Source organism: Strix aluco, chromosome 3 (genome assembly GCF_031877795.1).
Source record: "Strix aluco isolate bStrAlu1 chromosome 3, bStrAlu1.hap1, whole genome shotgun sequence".
NCBI classification, from domain to species: domain Eukaryota; kingdom Metazoa; phylum Chordata; class Aves; order Strigiformes; family Strigidae; genus Strix; species Strix aluco.
In genome coordinates, this window is record NC_133933.1 from 1,080,656 (window position 1) to 1,103,991 (window position 23,336).

Below are 23,336 nucleotides of genomic sequence, written 5' to 3' on the forward strand. Positions count from 1 at the left end.
CTCTTTCTTTACCTCACATACTCCCCTGGTCATTAGCAAAAATCCCTTCCACCTGCTGTATTGTGCTTATTACTTAAGCTCATTTGAACAAGTAGAAGTGTAGGTTGAACCCTTGAGTTTTTGCTTTCTGTGGGGTTGTGATCTATTTGCTTTGCAGGGAGCTAATAGGAGGGTAAAGGACCTCTTTAAGAAGTTCTCCAGTGCAATATCACAGTTGCCTGTGAGTTGCAACCCTCCAGTCTCTGCAAAAAAACCCCAAACCCAGAAAAAAAAAGTATCAGAATTTAACGTGGCATCCTCAACCATTCTAAAGTAGCAGAGGATAATCTAGCTTAAAGAACATTATGAATTACTTGGTGGACTGAGATCAGCGACAGTCACACAAAAATGGATAAAGCCAAGGCACAAATGTGCCTTTGGCAGCAACCTAAGAGTCTGATAGCTTGACATAACCCCAGAATATCTACTGGCTTCAAGAGTGTTGATGTCAAAAGAAGAAAGAGATCAGCTACGTAAATATTGATGTTCTGTAGTAACATGTTAGAGCCACAGATGTGGAGAAAGGGTGGATTGTCACTGAATTTCCCTAAAAGCAAGATATTACTTTTTCTCTAATGATTTGGAAAAGAATTTTGGTTTCAGCCTTGGAACGAAGCGCCACATGGTGATCACATTTTCAGTGATGCGAAAAGCACGAGAAGCTCACGTAAGCTCAAGTAGGGAAGCTTATTTGGTAGGAGACCATTCCTGAGAAGGGGAATTGTTCAAAATTGTTGCTCCTGTAGAAGTGGGAAGGAGAGGAAGTAATGTAACCAAGAAGCCCACAGGTGATGATACTGGTAGTTTGGCTACTGCAGTGTCACATCTCTGTGGTCAGATCTTGTTTAGATGTGGGCCCAAAGTAATTGTTTGTCTGTTTTTATTTGAGTATGTGTTTGAGCTCAACATAGTTAACAGTTTCTGAACTATTACCCAGAACATAGTAGTTGAGCTTTTAGGGTGTTAATACAGATGCTGCTTTTCCCTGGTTGTGTTCTCCGTAGAGGAAGCTCGCCAGATTTGTGTTTGGAAGTTTATCTATAAGCAGTCTACAACTCAAGTTTAAGATTCTGCAAATAAGGGAGGGCTTTTCTGTGCACTTGCAGCTCTGTGAAAATGAGCAATGTGAGATAAATCTGTTTGGGGAAGGATAAAACACAAAAAGCTTTTATGACTAATGACATCAGCTAGGGATCATCTTGTTTGCGCAGGTTATGTTTCAGAGCAGTGGTTGCCTGACACATTGTAGCATCTTATTAAATGCTTTATTATAAGACAACAGTAATGTTGTGGAAGTGATGCTAAGTTTCTGTACTGCTTTCCCTTTGGGAGACATTTGTTTTCAGCTCAGATAAAGAAGCTGAAGCATTACTATCATCAGTTCATTCTGCTTCGGTTTTAAATTGCTTAATTGTCTTGTGAAAATTTGCCTGGAATGACAATGGGAGTGGTAGCAGGTAACTGTTTTCTGGATGGCATTTTAAGATTTGCATTTATTTAGAGCTCTTTACTGGTCTCCAGGCTGATTAAGAATAGATGGATCATATAGGCCTTCTCATAAATACTTTTAAAATGCAACTTTTTTGTTTGGTTGGTTTTTTTTAAGTTTGGTGACACTGTTTCACTTTGTGTATTTTCAATTCCACTGTCTCTTACGTCCTTGACTGCCTTTTCTACTCTTTTTTCCCTCTAAGCTCGTAGCATCACAGCATAAATATATTAACAGATACTGAAATATATATGCATCTAGTCTATGTGTCAAGAAGACACACATAAATAAGGATTCACTAGATCAAGCCTTTGGTAGATGACCTAATTTTCTGTTTCAATCAGATTACAGAAGGAGATTTAAATAACTCTTTCACACTTTAGAAGGGTTAACAGGCCCAGATTTCAGCCCAAATCCTCAGCTGGTATGAACTGGCATTGGGAAATTGTGAACTGTCAGTGGAGTTGTGTGATTTGAAGCAGCAGAGATCTCCATTCTAGACTCCCAACATGTGAGTGAAGGAATAAAACTGAGAAGCAAACTTTTCCAAGAGGTATACATCACATGAGGAGCTAATTAGTGGTAAAACAGAAAATCACAAAAGACCCGGAGCTGAAGAGGAGAATCCAGAAGAGAGCTGGTGTGAAGTGGGCTGGTGGGCACAGCTGGGAAGTTGGACTTGAGCATGAAGTCTGAGCCCAAACTAACAGAGAAGTGGACTTGTAACCAAGGAATTTAGAGATGGCTAGTGCCAAAGAATGCACCTGCTTCGGTCCCTCTGAAAAGATGGCTCCACAGAAACCGTCTGATGTAGAAAACAACAGAGAGAAGAGATGAGATGTGCCGGGAGCTGTTGCCTATGCTAATGGCCATAATGGTGAGGGAGCTTCTGTGGCTCCTCCCAAAAGTGCTGCTGCTGGGAAGGAAGCTGATTTGATGGGCGGGACCCTGTCATATACAGCTAATTGAATAAGCTGTTCATCTTCTAAGTGCTCATCTGAGCTAGGCTTAGCGGCTCTCCAGAGATGCACCCATCACTAGCTATGAAAATCCTTAGGCAGCAGAGCACGCAGGACCTCAGATTACCTCTTTCCCTTTTATTGTACAATGCTATTTTTAATCCGGTGCCTTGCTGTGTATGAATCATTTTTGACAAATTACTGTCTGTTGTCTTCATGTTGTGTAAATTCCCGTGCACTATCTGGGTGTGCATATTTTAGCCTCTGCAGTCTCATAAGAGCAGTAAGTGATACCTCATTTCCCATCACCTTTATTTTATGGGCAGACTGCCGTGGTGATTAGGTATCAGAGGAAACTGGTGCACAATTTCATCTGTCCGTTCAAAGCAGTGAACAGCTCTGTTGTCAATGCAGCTTTTCAGGATTATATCAACTGGCAATACTGCCCCAATACCCGTGGATTCTGTACCATTAATCATCAGAGAGAGAATTTTACTAGTTATGTGGTAGTTTGAGTACAAATATGTTACTGGAATTGACATCTCAGAGAAAGTTGAGTGGATTGTTGAGTCAGGAGCACGTACGTGGTGAACTTCCATCTAGATACAAGGAGGTACGAGAGTCACAGCAGTGTTTCCGCACTGAGAAGACGTCTTTTCTCTTCCAGTTGAGTGCTACTTTCTCAGGCGTGTATTTCTCTTAGACACAGGACTTCAATACCAGAAATTCAGTGCGACCCAAGACGTGCATGGTGATAAAGCTCTTGGATGCTTTTAGGGATGGATCACTGCTCTACTCTTCTTACATAAAGTTCTTGGGAACAGAGCAGACTAGAAGTGCTTATATTCTTCGTTATCAACCAAATTATCTTACAAAGGTCAGTGAGGTTACTTGTGAATAGAGTGGGCAGTCTTTTGCTCTTCAGCCAAGCCCGCACAGCGCAGCAGTGTGGCAAGAGCATGTCCTAGTAGAGCACTGTCCTGGTGTGCGTGGGGTGAGGAGAACCCGCCGTGAGCAGCGCTGTGCCGGGCTGTCATGCTGTCAGCCAGGCTCCAAACCCTCTCAGGGCCCTGGGGACACACGTCTGCTTTCCAGCACCAGCTCAAGCCCTGACAACATGGCTCTAGCAGAAGCTGAGGCTTGAGCCTTCGTGCTGGCAAGCGGCCGTATTCGCCGCAGGGGAGATCACAGCTTGTGGGGGGGAGCCTGCCCGTGTGCCACCGGACCTCCGCCGGGCTGTGTGGAGGGGCCTCTTTGACTGCCTCTTCCTGCAGAACACTGTCTTCTCTTTCTGGGCTTTTCAGTGGTGACTTGGTGGGATAATGTATTACTCTCATGGAATATTTCCAAGATACAGTACAAGCTCACAGAGCTCAGGGCATGGGTTGGAAGAGCTTAAGTCTGTGTTGCCTTTCTGTTAGATACCCTGTGTCTGAGAAGGGACCAACTTAAAGCACAGCAGTTTAGAATGAAAAGCGCGGAGGAATTGGATTAATTCTAGTATCAGCGTTATCTGCACTGCCCTAGAGAGGACCAGAGCTGAATGTTTAATGGACATTTGAGAGAGGCCATCTGCTGTGAGTACAAGTCAGAATGTAGCACAGGCTCTGACACTAGTAAACACAAGCAGATCTCTGTGGATAATATGAGTTTTTTTCTTTTTGATTTTTAGAACCAACCTTGTCCTATGTTAGGCAGCTGGAGGCAAGAGTAAGACAGCTGGAGGAGGAAAATCGCATGCTGCCCCAGGTGGGTGACTTCTGTTGGTGGGAACAGTAGCCGGCAGGTAGACAGCAACGCTTGAGTCTTCGTGCTTGAGACAAAATCAGTATTGTCATTTGACGTTACTGCATTGGAACACCCAGGCTCCTCATTTGGATAACCAAAGGCACTCACATCTGTTTGTTCATCTTGATGTGATTGAGTGGGGTATTTATTTAAGGCTATGACAATGCTTTCATTAATTTTTCTCCTTTCCAGGTGTTGATACCTTGGTAAGAAAAGTTCACTGGAAGCCGCTGCTTATAATTAATTAATTTAAGGGTTGAAAATCGCAGTGAACTGACCCTTTACATTCTGGTTTTATTCCAAGAGCTTCTTGTTATTAAAGTATCAAGTACTTTTTGTAGTTAACTAAAATATTTTGCTCTAAAAATGCAAATGTTTTAAGTAATAATAATAATAGGATTATATTTTTCTCATATTTTGAGGAATATATTAGATACATAAATGCAAGATTGAAATTAAATTGAATAAATAAGCAAATATACAGTTAAAGGTTTTCCCAATATGTTTTTAAGAATGAAAAATTTTGAAGTTCATTAAGAATGAATCAAAGACACTTTTAATTTTTTATATATACACATACATACCAGAGCATGTTTCTATTATATTTTGTTAAGTAATCCCTAAAAAAGTCCATAAAGTCTCCAAATGAAGCTGCCACTGGAAGAAAAAAGAAGTTGCACTTTGCTAAAATCAACCACTAGTTTAAATGAAGACATTGGTCTGAAGAAGAAAAGCGCTTTTTATTGAATTTAGCACTGTTATTTGAATGTAATGATCCAAGATAGCAGTGAAATGTAGTAAGAAATAAAATCCACTGGCTCAGATTTATGCATTTGTATAAGCTAAGATCAGCTAGAAGATCTCAGTCCCAGGTTAACAATTTCCTTAAGACAGATTTTAAGTAAAGTGTGGTGGCTTTTTCCCTCGCCTATAATATGACAGTTGGAAGGGCCTCTAGAGCTTTCGTTTAGCTCTTGACTTATTAGGTGACCTTGAGCAATTTATGTAACTTCTCTGTACCCTAATTTTTTGATCTGAAAAAGAAGGACAGCAAGAATGGTTAAATGTCTGTCCGTTAACATGTATACAGTCTTCAATAGGAAAGACAAAGGTTGATCTTCAGTGATAAAGAATATTATTTTCTTGTCCAGAACGGCATTCAAGGAAATGTTAACAAACCTGCCTGAAAAATACTGTCGTGGTTTGTCTGGAACAGCACTGGAGGTTAAACTGTGCAGAACATTCTTTGTGGGCAAAATCTTTAGAAGTGGCCGTATGTTTTATTTGCCTGGGGTTTGAGGCACTCAGGTGGAGACCCATGAACTGCATTGCCAGATCTTGCCAGGGACTGGAACACCCACATTGTGCATGTTGAGTTCATTGAAAATATCTTAGATGGGGTGCCAAAACCAGAAAATAGCACTTGTGAAAATAACACCTAAGTCCGTAGCTGTTCCAAAAGTAATTGTAACAAAATGTGCTGATTGTGGGGTTTTGAAGGGGAAGAACTAGGTGAGCAAGCCTGCAAAGGGCTTTTTGTTTTGAAATGTACAGGTCAGAGTTTGTTTTATGTTTGGTTTTGTTGGCACAGGGATCTGTAGCAGAGTTCTGAAAAATCTCCTAATATCTCTGGATACTTTAAGAAATAATGAGTGACAAGGATTCATGTTTCCTGGTGTATCTTGTTCACCTTTTCTCCTTAAGAAAGTCATTGCTTTGAGGAGAGAAGGGAAACGTAGACACCAAGCTTATTCCGACTTAGCATGAGTTCATTTGGGGGGTTTGTTGTTCCTGTGAGCAACACCTTGGACGTGCTGTCAGTGGTGATCAGGCCCCGTCACAAAGACAAGGATGCAGGATGGAAATGCATAAGCTCCTGGCACTGGTTCGACTCCATTTAATGGGAGGAATGGGAGTTTGTTGGGCATTAAGCCAAACCAAGTGCTTTTGACAAATCAGCTGAAAATATACAATGAGCTCCACAACCGATGAAGGTTTTTGGCACAGCTCTTACTCGGTTAAAGTGTTGTGCCTTAAAATTTCAGCTTCAGTAAGAGAGTGCCTTTTGCTTTTTGCATAGCACCTCTTTGGTGGCGTACTGGAGCACTGGGAGGGTTGGGGAGTTGCAGGACTGCACTTAGTATGACAGAGGTGACGACTCGCACTCATGAGTGCAATGCCTCTGCTAGGTCTTTACTGAAGAGTCCTTGCCTTGCTTTCTGAGGCTTTTTTCTCTCTTCCTGCCATGCTTTTCTTGTTTTTCCTCTCTGCTTTCAATATCCTTTCTTTTCCCCCTTTTCTGCTTGTGTCACTCATGAAAATGCACTGGCACATTTGTTGACACTCTCTTCAAATAAATCACTCCTTTCATCTATCACTTAGCTGTGGTTCTTTTCCAATTTCTTTTGCTTTGCTTGTCTCCCTCCATACATATTAGTTTTCTTTTCAAAACCTCACAGACCTCTAATGTAAAGGTTTTATTAATATTTAGTGGCAAGAACATTTCCAGAGAAAATGGTTTTAAGTGCTGCCATCACTGTTCAAATGGAATCCGAGTTTTAGTTCACTCTGCTGCACTGAAGGGCTTCTTTGTCAGGGGAAGTGCAGTACCACCACTGAGTCAATATTCGAGTTTGATCGGGTAATAGGAAAGGTATAAAAAATGTGCATATTCACTTAAACCTGTTAATGTCTCTTGCTGTGCTGCACAGTTGTTCTGGTGGTGGTTTCTAGCATAGTAGTGGGTTTAAGAGTTCTGAGAAGCCATAGATGGGTTGTGAGGTTTGCTGTGTTGGTGAGAGCTGTAATTAGCTGGGGTTTTTTTATAGTTGTTGTTCTTGTTTTCCTTCTCTCAGATAGCATGTAACAAGATATGATCCAGGCCCTTTTAGTTTCTGGCCACAAATAGGATTTTTGTGCAAGAAAGCAGATACTTTCCAAGATTTATGGCATGCAGCTGGGTCTTCCATTGAGAATGCCAAGCTGTGCCGGCTGTGCCCGAGACAAGGGGCGTGCAGCCTGCACTGGTGCATCTCAAACGCTCGTGTAGGTAAGGGTGTGTGACAGCAGTGTGTAGAGACAAAAGGATTTGAGCAAGAACATTTCTGGTTTTGCTAGATGGATTTCGGGCCAGAGTGAAATAACCCCTGTGGGGCTGGGACAGGAAAGCTCTCTGCAGCACATGGTCTCTGGCAGTGCCGCTGCCTTCTGCTGCCTCAAAATGGACATGAAACTACAGCATCACTGGGGATGGAGTTTTGCTGCTAACGTAAAAAAGCCCCAACGTGATAGTATGGGCAGTGCTCTAGCCAGAGCATAGTGCCTGCGCATGTTGTAATGAAGATACTCAGCAGTAATTAAGAAAATATGTAGGGACCGAACAATGGATTTGGATCCTGGTTACAGCTTCCTGGGCTGGGACAGATCTGTTATGTCAGTAGTAACTCAGCTAACTGCAAGCAGGAGTGTCCTCCCAGACTTGATGTGGTGTCTAACTGCTATCCCTGCCTTATGCTGAGGGAAGCGAGATCAGGATCTGGCATCCTCATGTCAATTAACTGAAGATATCCCTGAATTTTCACAGGGGTAGTATTTCAGGGCTGATAAGCTCAGCTGAAGTGTTATGGGAAAGTGGGCATCTGTCATGTAATGACAGTGAATGCATTTGCAAAAGATAAACTTGGCAAGGCACCCAATTTAAATGCTTTAGTTTTTATTTGTTTCATGGGAGGAGGGAACAAGAGGCAGAGATGGAGAACTGTCAGACATTCTTCCCCCTCCAACTCTTTGTCCTTGTAATTTAGCTTTACCTTTTAATGACGGGGAAGGGAAGTATTGCCAAGATGCCTCTTTGTGAGTGAACAAACTGCGTGGGTCAGTGGGGCCGAAGGCTGGGTGCGGGGAGCTGAGCTCCCAGCTTCCACCACATGCAGCACCAAAGCCACAAGGCAGGTGTGGGGCAGGGCTGAACGGGAGCCCTTCTGCTCCCTCTCACATGGGCTTTTCTGCCTGTTTCCTCATTCTTCCCTTTACAAGTCTTTCAGTCCTTTTCCATCTCTTTTTGTTGTTTTTCTTTCTGTTCTGCTGTTGCTTCAGGCACTTTTTTGGATTTTGCATCCTTGCTAGCCTTTTCCAGTCCTCGTACCTTTAAGTCTGTAATGGCAGGCATAGCCCTTAGGCACACACTAGCATATTTTTAAGCACTTCCAACACTTTCCATTTCCCTCTTTCTTCCCCCTTCCATTGGAATATCACATTTTATTTCAACCCATCTCCAAATCTTTCAGAAACCTTTTTGCTGAGATCCGCGATTTTTATTTTCCCTTTGCATGGCATGGTTTTAGTTATAAATCTAATTAGAAGACGAGAACTGTTTGGTTAGTATTTCTGTTGTAAAATCTGTGTCACTCACAGTCCAACAATGTTTGTCTCCTCCTTTCCATAGTGTGTAGAAGAATGGGGAATCCTTCAACCAAATGTAATTAAAACCCATTGAACAAACCCGTGTTACCTAATCATGTCATCAAATATTTGCTGAAAGTAAATCAACAGCATCCACCCGCCCGGTTCTTTCGTGTACGCTCATCCTCAGTTTGAATTCACAGGTCATTAATGGAGTTCACAACAGCTGAGGTTCTGACCAGAGTCTTTGTCTCAGGGTGTCTTGAGCGTAGCGCTTCCATCTTGGTTGGCGTAGGCAGGCTGAATGGCGAGAGCTTATGGGCTTGGTGTTACCAAGATACAAATTCAAGAAAAGCCTGGTGTACAAAAAGAATTGCAGGTGAGAGAGGAGGACAGATTTATTTCTTTTTTTTCCCCAAGTAATTTCCAAAAGCCTGGAATTACTTTGTACTCATGATTTTTTAGTAGAGTCCACGGAATCTTCCAGATTTTAAATAGCGGGGGTCTTTATATGTGTGGCCTCCCAAGATTTGGAGGTGCTGCAGCCCAGGGCCTTTTTCTCTTACACGCTCATTAGCACAAGAGGTTTGTGAAGGGCTTGCCACAGATAGTTGTTTCTGAAGGTGTGTAGCCAGCAATGGTTCTGGCCACTCAGAAATCTGAGCGTGCCTCCAATATGCTATGAGGATATGTGGATTTTGGCTGCAATATGCAGAAGTAGAGGTTTCTGCTGAGGTCTTTGAGAAGAGGAATTATGGTGAATAACTGCAGCATTTTAAAATTGTGTATTTTAATTGACAGGAATGTTCCCTAAAAAAATTGTTGCCATTTTGTTTAGTGCATTATTATTCCAACAGAGCAACACACTGCAGTTTATTGCTTTCTGTTTTTCCTTTCTCCTGCCTGTTTGAAACAAGCTGACAAACACAGCCTGTGTTTTCTTTGAGCTAATGGGGAAATTGAGGGCTGGGGAAATCAGAAAAGAGCTTTGACAATCAGGTAGTGATTGAACTGGCATGGCAGTTCCCCAGCAGGAAGGATATGCTTCCCAGTAAACCACTTGCCTCTGGGATAAAAGGCTGCTGGAGAATGAGGTCTTGTGCATTTGCTGAGGTAGGTCTCCGATGGTGAGTGAACAGAGCAGTGCCCAGTGGACAGGAAAATCGTGTTCGCTCAGAAGCTTTAGTGAGGTGACTGCAAGTGTCCTTGGGCAGAGATGGACTGTGTTTTTTTTTCTCTTCGGCTATCCCTGCGTGCTGTGGGGAGGTTGCAAGTCAGGCAGCAAGCAGCATGCTTCCTCCGGAGGGGCTGGCAGATAAACTGCCACTGACAAGCTGTACAGTGTGCTTTGCAATACAGTGCTTTTCATTCATGACTGTCCTTAACAGTATGGATTGAAAAAATGATGTTTTCTCCTGGCTCAAGTACAAAGGCTCATGATTAGCTTTCTCCATCAAAGAATACCCTGTTGTACACAGGGGTCTTTATTCTGAGTGTGACCAGGGTACAGGGCAGGGTTTGCCTCTGGTGCTATGAGAGAATGGCCTGAGTATCCTTAACATTTTGAAAGTGAGGGAGATACTAAATTTCCATTCATCCCGGTTTTGGTTATGTGATATTATGGGGTTGAGTCAGATTTCCTGTGCTTTGTATTCACTAGAGTCGCATGTTGGCATTAGCTGTTTTCTAGATTTACTTCCAACAGAAAATGGATCTGCACATTTAGTGATTGCACTCTCATCTTTGTAGCAAAATGTACACGGGATATTATATGGGTTTTACCTGCTTCAGACAACGTGCTTTCTGCAGTGGTGTAATCAGCACAGAGTATGCGTTAGACTCAGAGGAGGCAACATGCAAATTGTGCTTTAGCTTGGGCACAAGGGCTGGGAGGGGCAGTAGGGAAGGTTGGCAGTGCCCGATGAGCAAAGTAGTAAATTATTTCTCAGGTGTTGAAGTTGTGCAGCACTGTTTATTCAAAATTACTCAAGATGTTGATAGTTAATACAGATTTCACCACTGTGGAGCCATGACTTCATCCCATCTGTCTGACTTGGTTCCACTTTCACAGCTTTGTTACTGGATAATAAATGAAAAGATTTGTCCAAAACATGCGGACACACGAGATGCCTACTTGGAGTGGCTGAATGCAAGTGCTGTCTGTGGAGCTAGAGAAGAGGAGGACGGGAACAGGATTTCTCCTCCCATCCTCAAGGTCCTGCTCGGGATCCAGTTGTAAAGTGGGTTGGGCAGTGGCAGAGAAGGGCCTCAGAGCAAGGAAACTCAGGTCAGGTTTTGGTAGAAGATTAAACCTTGCCATGCTCCACAGTGTCAAGCAGCAGCTGTGGCGATAGGTCTGAAAAGCCCACTTTTCTAGTCTCCTCAGGCACCTTGTTTTCAGACACTGCCACTTTGGCAAAGTGCCTTTTGCTCTTGTTTTGCTTCACTGCCTCAGAAGCTCATAATGCAGTCGGTAGTGCTGGAGTGTCTTCAGGCACACAGGACTTGCCGAGGAACAGGAGGCTGGTCCCATTCAGGCTGGTCCCATCCCCATCGTCATCTGGGATAATCTTCCTCCAAAGAAGGCTGAAGCTCTACTGCTTCTGTGGACTGGCCTCACCTGAGATAAGTTCCTAAGCTGGAGGATGGGGCTTCAGGGCTGTAAAACCTGCCTTATTTTTTAAGAAAAGCTTATGTCTCCTATCAAGGACAGAGGGAGGAGGGAGAAAGATGTCCACAGGGCAAACAGTAATGTTCAGTTTCCTACCAACATGTGTTGAGAACGCTGTCTGCTAAAAGCAGTGCGTTCCCAACAAGTTTCTCATTCTCATGAAGGGAGACAAAAATGTGCTGCATATGGCACAGATGAGGCTGTGGAGGACAGCTACCTGGAGGAAGGCCTGAACTTGGACAGCAGCACAGTTTGCAGGACTCCTGGATTTTCTCATAATCAGGAGGCTTTAGATGTACAATCTCTACTAATTTTCCCAGCCTTTTAATAGCAGTATTTATATTTTACCATTCAGAACTGACCAAAATCTTTGCTGGCCCCGGAGTCAGTAAAGAAACAGAATACTTTGACTAATAAAAAAACCAAAGCTGACTGAAGGAATTTACCCCACACCAGAATTGCTCCAATCTGCTTTATTACCCCTTTTCCTTCCTCTTTCATTAACTTTCCCAAAGTATAGCATTAAGTATGCCCAGCCAGTAAGAGATGTATAAATTCTTTCCAGAGAGAAAGAAAGCCTAAACCTCCCCCCATACATAACAACAAACTGATAATAGCCATTGCTGCAGAGAGTGGTAGGACTGCACCCTGCCCTGAGTGCGTGCCAGTGTTGTCAGCCTGGTTAGGAGACCCATTAGTGCCCAGCGTTGCGGTTTACGCTGCATCTGTTGCTCGGCAGGAGGGCGGCCCTGGAAGACGAGTTCATGTACCATATGGGGTTTCATCTTCAGACTCAAGGTACCTTTTCCGTGGGCTTAGCAGATGCAGCATTCTCATTGTTTTAAATTGGTTTGGGGTTTTTTTTTGAAGACGTGAGGTTCAGTCCTGCAGACGATTGCTGGGATCGAGTCTAACGCGTTCAGTAGTCGCAGGGGTTCTCTCTGCGACGTGCCCCTTGGCACGGCTGTGAGCTGCGCAGCGTGGGTTACCGAGGCCTGGGCATATCCTGATGAAGTCATGCACAGCATATAAACTTGCTTTGGAACAGGGTAATTTTCAATTAAACATTTTCAGGCAGACTGGATCTGTGAAGTTCAGCCTCATGTCATCTCTCTGTGCCCTTTTTCTCCCACACCCACCTTCATCTTTCCTATTGTTTAGATTATAGACACCCCCAAAAAGACTGCAGCGTGCTGTGTGCTTGCTCAGCAGGGCAAATTAGTGCACATCAGGGCACTGATTCTGATCAGAGGCTCTTTCCACTGTCATTATTTTTCCTTCAGAAATGCATTTCCCACACATTCCAGCAGGAATTACTGCTAGATTGTTTCTTAATGTTTCCTACAGTGTTTCTTACTCTGTAAGAAGGGAACTTTACATCTGTGTCTTTGAAATGTTTTTCTTCTTTGTATTTTTTTTTTTTAAACAAAATTCGGCATGGAGAATGACAGTGAAGAGGAGGTCAGGTTGAAAGCACCTGGGAAATGTCTACTCAGGCCATCTCTGTCGCTGCAGCTATCACATTGCTGTCCATGAATGCAGCAGGGGTATTTTTAGCACTCCTCCAAAGCAGGTTGCTTGCTCAGGTTACCTCGGCACTGCAGTTGCTCCAGGAGATGCTTTACATCCTGCAAAGTTTGAGGTGACTGAGCTGTAAGAGTTTAGGTGGCTTGCATTTGTTTGGCAGTGTCCCGAAGAACCCTTCCAGGTGTTCACTGGGAGGAAAAAGCCCCTGAGATTGTCACTGTTTGGTATAAATTGAGATGTCGCAGGCAAGCGGGGGGACATGCCCTCACTCCAGAGCAGCCAGAGGCAGGGAAGGAGTGAGCTGGCAGCCCAGAGCTCCTGCCTCCTTCCCTGGTCAGCTGCGGCTCAGCTTGTGTTGCAAACCATGCAGCAACGTTTAGAAACGTGAGTTTTGTTGAAGGAACAACCTCCAGAATTACTGGGATAAAATTAGACACTCTGAAGACCTTCGTCTGGAGTTAAAATCATCTCTCTGAACCTCACAGGACTTTTGGGAAGCGATGTACATACATAAGAAATTTTATTACTAGATCCTGATTTTCCAGATAGACACCCTTGAGGGCCAGAGTGTTTGGGTGACACTCAACAGTAGCACTTGAGCTGCCTCACCTGGATCTTGATTACTGTGGCACAGAAAGAGGGGGACTTTGGAGTAAAACATGCCTTTAGTGCTTCTCAGCCTTTTAAAACAGAACAATAAATAATTGACATCTGTTTTAATTAGTTACCAACCCTTTTCTTTATTAAATAGTTTTCAATTTTTTGCGAAGGATCCCATTAGGATGCCAGGAGGGGCGGAGGGGAGTTACTGCTCTGCAAACGAGCCAGCTAGCGTCAGTGGACATGGCTCAGCCTCTCAGCAGTCTGACTCAGTGGTAAATGCTCTGAAGGTAACGCTCCTCCGGTACAGTCCATGCAAAACGTCGTGTCTGTTCCTCAACACGTGTCGTATTGTCCTGGCAACATTCCTGTGGACACCACTGGGATGTTACTGTCATGAGCGGGATTGTTTTTCTGTTTGTCACTCATTGCATCTGTGGACTGTGTGTTTCTCGGGGCAGGGATCCAGCCCTTACGATGGGGGTGATGCCAGCTGTAGCTGCTCTCCAAATTACTTACACTTGTACAGTTTTTCTTTGAAGCTGAAAGTGGTGTTTTTCTGAATAAGGAAGTCTTTCTGCTTCATCTGGGATGCATATTTGTTCTCCAGTGGAATATAATGGATTCCTGTAACCCATGCAGAGATAAATACTTTAATGCAAAGTTAAAGACAATGCACATGGTATATTTGTAATAAAATAGCAGAACTTTGGACTGAAGACCATGCATCATGATCCCAAGGTCAGTGTTGAAACTTCTTTGAGAGCAGATGTGATGTACTCTGAAGTCAGGGTTGGATTGCCAAGACCTGTGTTGCATTGATAAACAGCATTTGACACAATCAGAGGGGCAAATTTGCAAGTTCTTACCCATGTCAACAATGAAACTGTTACAATTGAAGAAACTCAGAAAGCTGTTACAAAATGCAGTGGATTGTCAGATGGTCGGAATCAGCGAGTGGCTGAGTTCATTGTCCCACTGCAGCATGGGTGTCAGCTGTGTCCGTGCCCCTCCAGAGAGGATTAAAAACTGATGGTGAGCTGAGCGGAGAGCAGGGACTCTGTATTCCTGTCTCCTAATGCTGGCTCTGACATGGTTGCTTTCTGGTGTTTTGTGCACGTCTTCTCTCCTGTACTTCACTCATTAGCTAAACTGCTTTAATATTAATTTGGTTAAGTGGATGTTATTCCCCACCTATAGAGATGCTGCAGGGACACACTGGTTACTTGGCAGGGGTAGGTTTGCACTCCTTCACCGGAGATCTGGAAGGGACTTTTGTAGACATTTGCTCTGGTTTTGAGCTTCGTGGAGATGCACGGAGCTCAGTAATGCTGTTGACTTGCCTGGACATCAGAGTTTATGCGCAGGGTGATTATCTTCCACGTGGTTGAGTGACATTGACTTCTCCTCCACAAAGCCTGAGGAAGTAGGTTTATGCAAGTGAACTGTGCACAAATTACAGCAATCAGATCCCTTCCTGTAACGTAAAACCTGGGCGCAGCGCTTCACCACAGCCACCTCGCCTGTTTTTCTGGCATCCGAAGGGGGGAAGCAGCAGCAGGGTGCTTGAGCCCCTCTCCACGTGCACACAATTGCAGGTCCCCTCTGTAATTGCCACCCTGGCCACGTCCCCACCGGCAGCGCCCCTGCCCCTGCGTGTGCTGGCCTCGCCCTTGTACAGGAGCGGTGCTGAGGAGCGCCTGCTTCAGCGGTGCTGAAGGTCCTGTGCCCATCTTCCGTGTCCTTCACCTGCTGCCCTCTAGAAAATAAAGCTATGGCAAGTGATTCTGTCAAGAGATCATGCATGATTATCCAAAAAAGTCTTTTGTAGTTCTCTTAAAATACCCACTGGCAAAGGCGCTTCCCTGAATGGAACATTTAACAACGTGCATTTGACAACCTGTAATAGCTGCTTGGTGTGAGTGAAATGTTTGAACAATGGCCGATACCTTGGTTGCTGAAATGGATTGATCAGAAATACACAGAATTTAGTTCAATATGATGTGAAAGCTCAGCTTTAAGTTTGCTAGGAGGTGTTGCAGCAGGCAGAAATAGATATAAATGATACTGTTATATTCAAAATGGAAAGTGAGCTGTCAGCTAAACAGACTGCCCAACCTTCCCCATCCCCAGCCAGGGAGCAGACCCTGCTGTTTCCCAGAGTGAAGCATATGGGTTTGATCCTGCCTTTTTGGGGAGTGAAGAGCTCTCACTTGCATCACTTAGCAGAATCAGATGCAGGAGGAAGAACAAGCCAAAGTAAGGAGCCTGCTTTTCTTTACAAATTTGGCAATTTGGAATTCCTGCAAAAAGAAATTAGTCTGTATTACAAAATCTCACTGTTAGTGCAATCCCCTTCTGCACAGCAAGAAATCTAAAGAGCAGGAATGTATTTTAAAGGGAGAGATCCATAAGAAAACAGCAGGAGGTCATTGCTAAAAATAGCCCTGTTTTTTTCCTGAGTAATGAGGAGACTTTTAAAAAAAAAAAAAAAGTTGCCTGTGAATCTCCCACTGGTGGAGACAGTGTGAAAGAGAGAAGAGCTTTGCCATGCAGCTGGTCTGATAAAGGCTCTCCCGTGGCCTGATCCGTCGTCCAGGGTGGTTGAAAGAAGAAGTTGCCACGTGTGTCCTCCGCCATGCCTGGGCCTTGGCGATCTTCCCCCCCTCCCAGTGGGTATGGGATTATTCCCTACGGGCAAGTGGCATCACTAGGGATACAGAAGTAGTTGTTTCATATGGCAGGATGCGTTTGTTTCTTTTTGCAAGTTGTATATGACATAACTGCATGCTTGTGCATGGAGCTGTGCATATTCGACATAGGTTTGCTTTGCAGACCAGGGTTTCTCTTTACGGAATGACGATCCTTACCTCCTCTGACTGTCTGAATAACCAAGGGCACAGGCTTACCTCTGAAACTTGCACTGGTTTTTCCTATCCTGAGTTTAGTGTCACCTACTGGAAGCTCCACTATGCCATCTACTAATTAAATTGAGGTATGCTTTAATCGAAGACCAGGTCTGAGGCCAAGTGTAGGAATCGCTGCAGAAAAATAAGTGTTCTGTGGTAGCCAGGAGGTCAGGCAAGAAGATTTAACAATCCCTCCTGCCCTGAAATCCAGAGCACTGTAATCAGTCTAATTATCTGTAAATGCAATCGGTCAGTTTTATATGTATGCCCATACTCAGGAAGGACCCATGAAAGCTTAGATATACTGCTGTTCTTATTTGTGGCTGCTAAAACAAATTTGAAAATAACATTTCCTTTTTTTTGTTTTTTTTTAAACATACTCTTGTCTTGGAAGCTCAGGAAAATATAAATCAGCAGGCTGTTAAAGACTGACCACTACCTTAGTGAGGCAGAAAAACCTGTGGCTGGAGAAATGTGCAGTGTTAAGTTTAAGGTGCTTAATTTTATATTCCATATTGAGCCTGGAAACACCTGAGGATGCAAAGTACTTTTTGTTTAACTGCTGACAACATGCCCTTGAAGATTTGATATGGAAATTGTCAATTACTGTTTCTGTAATGCAATTACTGTTTTATTAGGAACACTATAATTTTAACATGTTGCTCGGTATCGACCAGAAAAATCTATGTATGATAATATATCTGGGATAAAATACTGTATGACTCAGCTGACCCGAATTTATCCTTCATAAGAATAACGTTTGGCAGTATGATGAAGTCTGGCAGCCTCAGTTTCCCTGTCAGTCCAATGGCACCTATGTGTGTTTTTGCCAACATTATTGCTTTGCAATTTATGGATAAAAAAGCAGTTTCTAACTAATACATATTTAATAGTAATCCATAAAAGTTATCGTGATGTACGTAATGCCACTTCTAAAATGTGCTAACATACTAAATTTGTCATCAATTCATTTTTGTAAATCCCAAATATATACTTGTATTCTGCCTTGTCTCTTTGTTCCCCAGCCATTCAAAGCTCTGCTGCTGGCATTGGAATGCTACCTCTTCTTCTGACTTTCATGATCTGTCTCTGATTTGACTACTGATACATTATTATACTTTTAAAATAGTTAGTTATTTCCTTTCTGGTTTTACTTTTTCTTATATTCATCTAGTCCATGTTAAAAGTACAGTGGATTTGTGATAAACTAATTATAATGTTTCTTTTCTTCTGCATTCTCATTGCAGTTCCTGCCAGTTTGTAGCTCTCTGTTTTGCTGCAGCTTTATGCACTGTGGGTGTTTTACATGAAACATTTGCCGTGGCATCATTTTGCCTGTGAAAACAGTGGAATGATGACAAGCTTCATTTTGGGCTCTTACAATTTTGGTGCATAGTCTTGATTGGTACCAAAATGCAATTTGGATGTATAATTGACGTTGTAGGAATTTTATGGTGTTACATGATCGTGTTGATATTTTATTAAGATAATGGATGTGAGAATTCTCGATGTACATCTGGTCTTGGTACCACCTCATCAACAACGTCTTTGGGAATGTTTTTGCTTTGTATTTATATATTTGCATTGCCTTAGGAGAACGTAGCAATATGTAGCAGCGGGTTTGGAAGTCATTTATGATGTATTAGTGAGCTTGGAGGTAATTTCAAAGCACAAGAATGTTTGGATTAAGTCTGGAGGGGTGTTCTTCAGGATTTTCCTCAGGCTACCGGTAAGTTTTGTTCACAGGGCTGCAGCACGCTCAGGTGGGCTGGGAGCCAAAGGCAGGATGGGATGTGCCATGTGGGGTTGGTGGGGTGGCTGGGCAAGAGGGGTCAGGGACCCTAGAGATCTCCACGAGTATTTCATGCTGCACATGAAGTACCACGGGCCTCGAATGCCACCGCAGCCGGCTGGTGACATAGCTGCTCTCGTCTGCAGTTAGGGTGCAGGTTTCTGCCTGGCTTCCAGGGAGAAGATTTATCAGTCCTTTCACTGCGGCCTGTCAGAAGTAAGCTAGAAATGAATTGCCATGACTCTATGGTGAACCTCATAGCTGTCTTTTATTCAATCAAGGTTTCTGCTTAAATTTTGAGTGAAGTTTTTGGTACTGGGCTTTTTACTTTGTAATAACTATTCAAAACACATTCAGGAATGCTTAAGTATTACATTTTCTTTTGAGTGCTTGTAAACGCAAAGTAATTCTATTAGTGCTACGTGTGACAAGTCAGTGTTGAACTAGTGAACTGAGGAGAAAATAGCCCTATATGCGAATCCAAAATGCAAATACAATGCAGAGGGCCAAATAAACATGTGCGCAGAAGGCAGCAATGTGTACAGCTATCATGACTGTGCAAAGAACCGTACATATGCCAGCACAAAAGGAGAGTGTGGTGATAAATCTGCAGAGATTTAGTCTGTATCACCCTGTGTTTCTGAAAAGGAGGCAAATAAAAGTACTGCGATGCCTTCGAGACCCAGGTATCTGTTGCACTGTATGCACAAGCAAAAGTGGTTGCTGATAAAATATTTCTCTGCTTCCCACCCATAAAAATAGCATGAGTATTCCTTGTCGATTCCCACCTTGTCAATTCTGCTTAGGATGTCTGCTTTCCAGGGCTGTCTTGGATGTGTTTGTCCCTTCCTAGCAATAAGGGGTCATTTGTTCAGCTAGAAATAAAGGACTTTGGGAAGTGTCACCTTTTAGTTTATTACTGTCTCAGCATTAGCTGCTTGGTAAATATTGTCTGATGTTTATTGACCAGAAAAATTGTTGAAAGGCGTATGTAGGTACAATGTGCCTTCTCACAAAAGCTATCCAAGAGACGTTTCTTTTTGATAATATTAAGTTAGGAAAATCAGCAACCAAACATTGGAAAGAAATGCCTGTCTCATCATATCCAGCCCTCCACCATTTCTGATGGCTCAGCCATAGGCATCTGATTCGGGAGGTTTCACTGAAAACCCATTTTTCAGCTTTCCCCAAGGCACAGTGTTTCACAAAACAGCAAACATAGCTAAAACACATGCATATTTTTATGATGATAACTTCTGATTTCAGGCTGCAAGATTCTGGTCATACGGAAAGTTTGCAGGGTTTGGGTTATGCCCATCCATTAGTATTAAAGACAGTTCTCTTCAAAGGACTTTAATTTGTGTGTCCCTGTTTAATGACTGTAGCCTTATTGCTTCCAGTCTGGGAATATTTCTGGTTTTCATTATTATACTCAGGTTTTTTCAGCAAAGGCTCAGAGGAGCTGGGTTATTTTCCCATCTCTTGCACAGAAAAACAGTAGGACCTTGGGGTTGTTCTACCTTTGCTCATCAGCTGTAGGAACTGTCTTTTCAGGCTGTCGACTTCCCAGGATCCAGCTGCTTTGTGTTTATTTAGTTCCAGCTAATGCAATCTCTGTTCACTTCTGGGCTTTAGGCACTGCTAAAACACAAATAGTAAATGATGACAATGGAAAGCAGTTTTTGCCTTTTTTGACAGTCATATTGTTATTGGTCCAGAGATTAATGAGTGGTTTCGTAGCAGTTATACTTTAGCTGGTTGCTAGTTGATTGTTATTAAACAGAAATAATCTTAACTTGCAAAACACAGTATGGTGGTAGTCGCCACTCTTGTTTCTGGTGGCCACAGGAAGAGATGCCTGGTGATACGACACAAGCTACTGATTCTCCTGCTTATAATTGGTCAATCTTTTTGTAAATCATTATAAAGTACTTTCCTAAGGTTTGGTTTTTTTTTTTTTTTGGGGGGGGGGGGGGGGGGCTATAACTTCTCTGCATTTTCAATTCCATAACTGTAACATGGATGTTACGCCATCATGAATGGGAGTAGATGTGAGTATGAGGAAGGAAACCAAAAGAATTGCTGACTTCTACTAGTTGTAGATTTTGCTCTGGTTCAATGAAACACACAGGCACATACAGATCAGCAACTACATGCACAAGGCATCTGAGCTCAAGGAAGAACAAATGAAATAAACACTTTTAATGCCTTGCTTGATTTTAAGAGAACAAGTGAATTCTTTGAGAAAGAGAACTGCTGTGTGCTTTTTAAACTGGAAATGTTTAGACTCCTGGTCTGAGCTTTGAGCTTCTGAATTGTGTTCTGCAAGAGATGGGGTTTGGGAAATGGTTGAATGGAGTTTCAGTTGAGACCTTCTTGAAGGTCTTGCATCTGAAGCATAAAATATCCTGGTGATGCACGCGCTAGTTCATTTGTCTCTGGTTTTGATCATTTTTACCTAGAAGCATGTGCTTTCTGTGTTCAGAAGGAATGTTGTATCCCTTGAGAAATATTCTCCCGTTGTGTGTTGCTCCCCTCTGTCCTACTGTGCTGCATGGTCTGTGTAATGAACGCGTGGTGTTTCCAGATGCACGTCTACATGAACGCCAGTACATCTGAACTGGTGATAATGAGATCTCTTTCCATCCCTCCCTTTAGGTTGTGTGGAGGAAACTTGGAGATGCTGCAGGGTCGTGCCCTGGAATTAGACAACATTTGTCAGGAAATCAGTATAAAGGACCTATGTAAAAGGCCCTGAGCAAGTCCTCTCTCTGAAGAGAAAGAGTTTGAACTGCCAATGAGAGAGAAAGGACTGACTGTGTCCCCAGCGCCTTCCCAGCTGACAGCGGGGTGTCTGTATGCACTGCAAGAGACTTCGTTGGAAACTAGCCGAGGTTCTGCACAGAGGTCTTTAGAGGAGCCGTGTTGTCAGTGTTCCCCAAATACTGCTCTTTCGGTGTACTGGCTAGTGAAACGCTGCCGCCGCATCATCACTTCAACACACCATATTTAGAAGCACTGAGGTATTTCCATCCTAACTAAAAGATAATTGGGATTCTGCAGAAAGTTACATGAAATAGGTTTTATTTTGGTTAGTTAACAGTGAATTTCTAGTAAGTCTGAATGAGTTTTCCACTGGATTTAACAGAGGTTTTTCACCAGACTGGAGAGACGTTGATAAACTGTGCCTTTGGTCTCCGCAGTTTTGAGAAAGTCACTTCTTAGTAACTCACACTTCAGTCTGTAAAGTATCAGTTAATGGTGCTTAGGCAATTTCCAGATGATTTTTTTGCTTTGGTAGAATACCTGCCTTCGGAGGTGCTAAAAGACCATAAAGTCTCCTAACCAGCCAGTAGTGTAGCATAACTACAGTACTTGTAGTGAAACACAATTTCTTTCTAAATGAAAGTAAAGATAGCTTTCTTTTCAATTCACTTTGATGCACATCTTCTGAAGACGTGTACGATGTTCGCAGCCCTTTAATGAACAGAATACTTAGGTGTCACTATTACAGGTCTCAATTCAGAGTTCCCATCAGAGTTTTTTTCAGAAAGTATTTTCCAATTGTCAGGATGCTAATTTCTACTCCTTAATTTAGAGACATGCTGGTTTATTTAACAAGAGTCTATAAGGATCTAAAAGATTGCACTGCATTATAAAAAAGCTTTTCTTGCCACTGTAGTGTTCTTTCAAAGAAAATGGTTTTATTACACTCAGAGCATGTCTTTCATTATTATGAGGCAGAAAGCTCTTGTTCAGATTGCCTGAGATTTGACCAGACGGCGCCGTAGATGTGCTTAGTTTATTTTTATCTATGTGTATGATACTAGTTGTGTGTATTGAATTGCAATGATAGGTATTTTGTGTATATCTAAAAGCAATGATAGTTTCATGTATGAATGTGCAACAGGCTTGTGACTGAATGCTGTTGCTTAACTTTTTACCATAGCTGAGCATCAAAAAGACTAATAAAAGTTTAAAAAAAAAAGAAATAAAATAGGAATGCAACAATTCCTGTGTTTCTGGTTTGTTCTTGGTTACTAAGATTTGAGCCAAAGTCAGAACCTCTGTTTTCTCTGAGCTTGCAACATGCTGTATTTGTGGGCTATTTGCAGTGGAATGTAGCTTGGTTGCTGTACAATCTTTTGTTATATAGGAGTATGATGTAAATCTGCTAATTGTCTTCAGGAAAAGTGTGTTAATTTGCAGCAGTAATTATATTGGTTTCTGTTGTTATTTTTACTTGGTACCATTCAATGTAAGGCCTCTGATCCAGCCTTGCTTTCTTGGGCAAAACTCCTCTCACTCTGTCTCCTTGAGTTGGAAATGCAGAATCCGGCCTTCCATTTTGAAACATTGCACTCTTGCATTATTTCTTATATATAACCCAGCTCAAACAGTTGTCTGTTATCTTTACATGTTGTTTTCTCCCATACATACTGTTTGCATAGTTAAACTTCGATTGTTGTATTCCTATATCTCTCTCTATATATATATGTATGAAAAAATGTAAAACATGTACTTGTGCCTGCAGTATGTATGTGCAGGGGCTAATTTGAGGGACACTGGTCTTTTGACACTACACTTGTGTAAATTTTGATACTGTATTAAAACTATTTTTTTACAGTTCTGCATACAATTGGGTATCAAGTATCTGTGTTCATCTTAGCAATGGTAATAAATTATAGAATCTCACTGTTGTTTGCTCTCCTTTAATGATCGAAGCCACGAGGTGCTTGGGCTCACATGCAGCTTGCTTTGAAGGAGCCGCTTGAAATGTTTCCTTGCATGTTGGGGATTTTTGTTCAGTTTCTCTCCAGTTGTCTTAAAACATCCCGGATACCTGAACTTGCTTCTCTTTGGTGCTAAAGGAGGTAGCTACTGTATGTATTCTGTATAGACAGCAGGGTGCCATGAGGCAGCTCCAGGTTGCCAGTAACCACTTGCCCCAGGTGTGATGTGTTAAGTCCTCAGCTGTGCTGGCTGCAAGGGCAGCCCCACAGCACCTGTGCGGGGCCCTTCCCTGCCTCTTCTTCAACAGTGCAGCCTTGAAGCGAGGACGGGGTGAGATGGAGCTCCTGGAGCTGTTTTACTCAGGTAAGAGATGTAGGGGTGTTTGTAGTATGGGGGGAGGCTGGTTGTGTCCTGCTTGTGTGTTGGT

At 42.8% G+C, this 23,336-nt stretch overlaps 1 protein-coding gene across 3 annotated transcripts in view; it reads left to right on the top strand.

Annotated features, from left to right (window-relative positions):
- The window catches only part of CCDC85A (coiled-coil domain containing 85A), an 80,906-nt gene extending 58,036 nt beyond the window's left edge, over window positions 1-22,870 (top strand). The window contains exons 4-6 of one of the 3 annotated variants that reach the window (XM_074817119.1): window positions 4,160-4,236; window positions 13,645-13,764; window positions 20,834-22,870. In XM_074817119.1, coding sequence (XP_074673220.1) covers window positions 4,160-4,236; window positions 13,645-13,764; window positions 20,834-20,923 — 287 coding nt within the window. In that variant the 3' untranslated portion in view covers window positions 20,924-22,870. The remainder of the gene's footprint in view (window positions 1-4,159; window positions 4,237-13,644; window positions 13,765-20,833) is intronic. The other 2 variants (XM_074817118.1, XM_074817117.1) reach the window with 2 other exon arrangements.
- The last annotated feature ends 466 nt before the right edge of the window (window positions 22,871-23,336 follow it).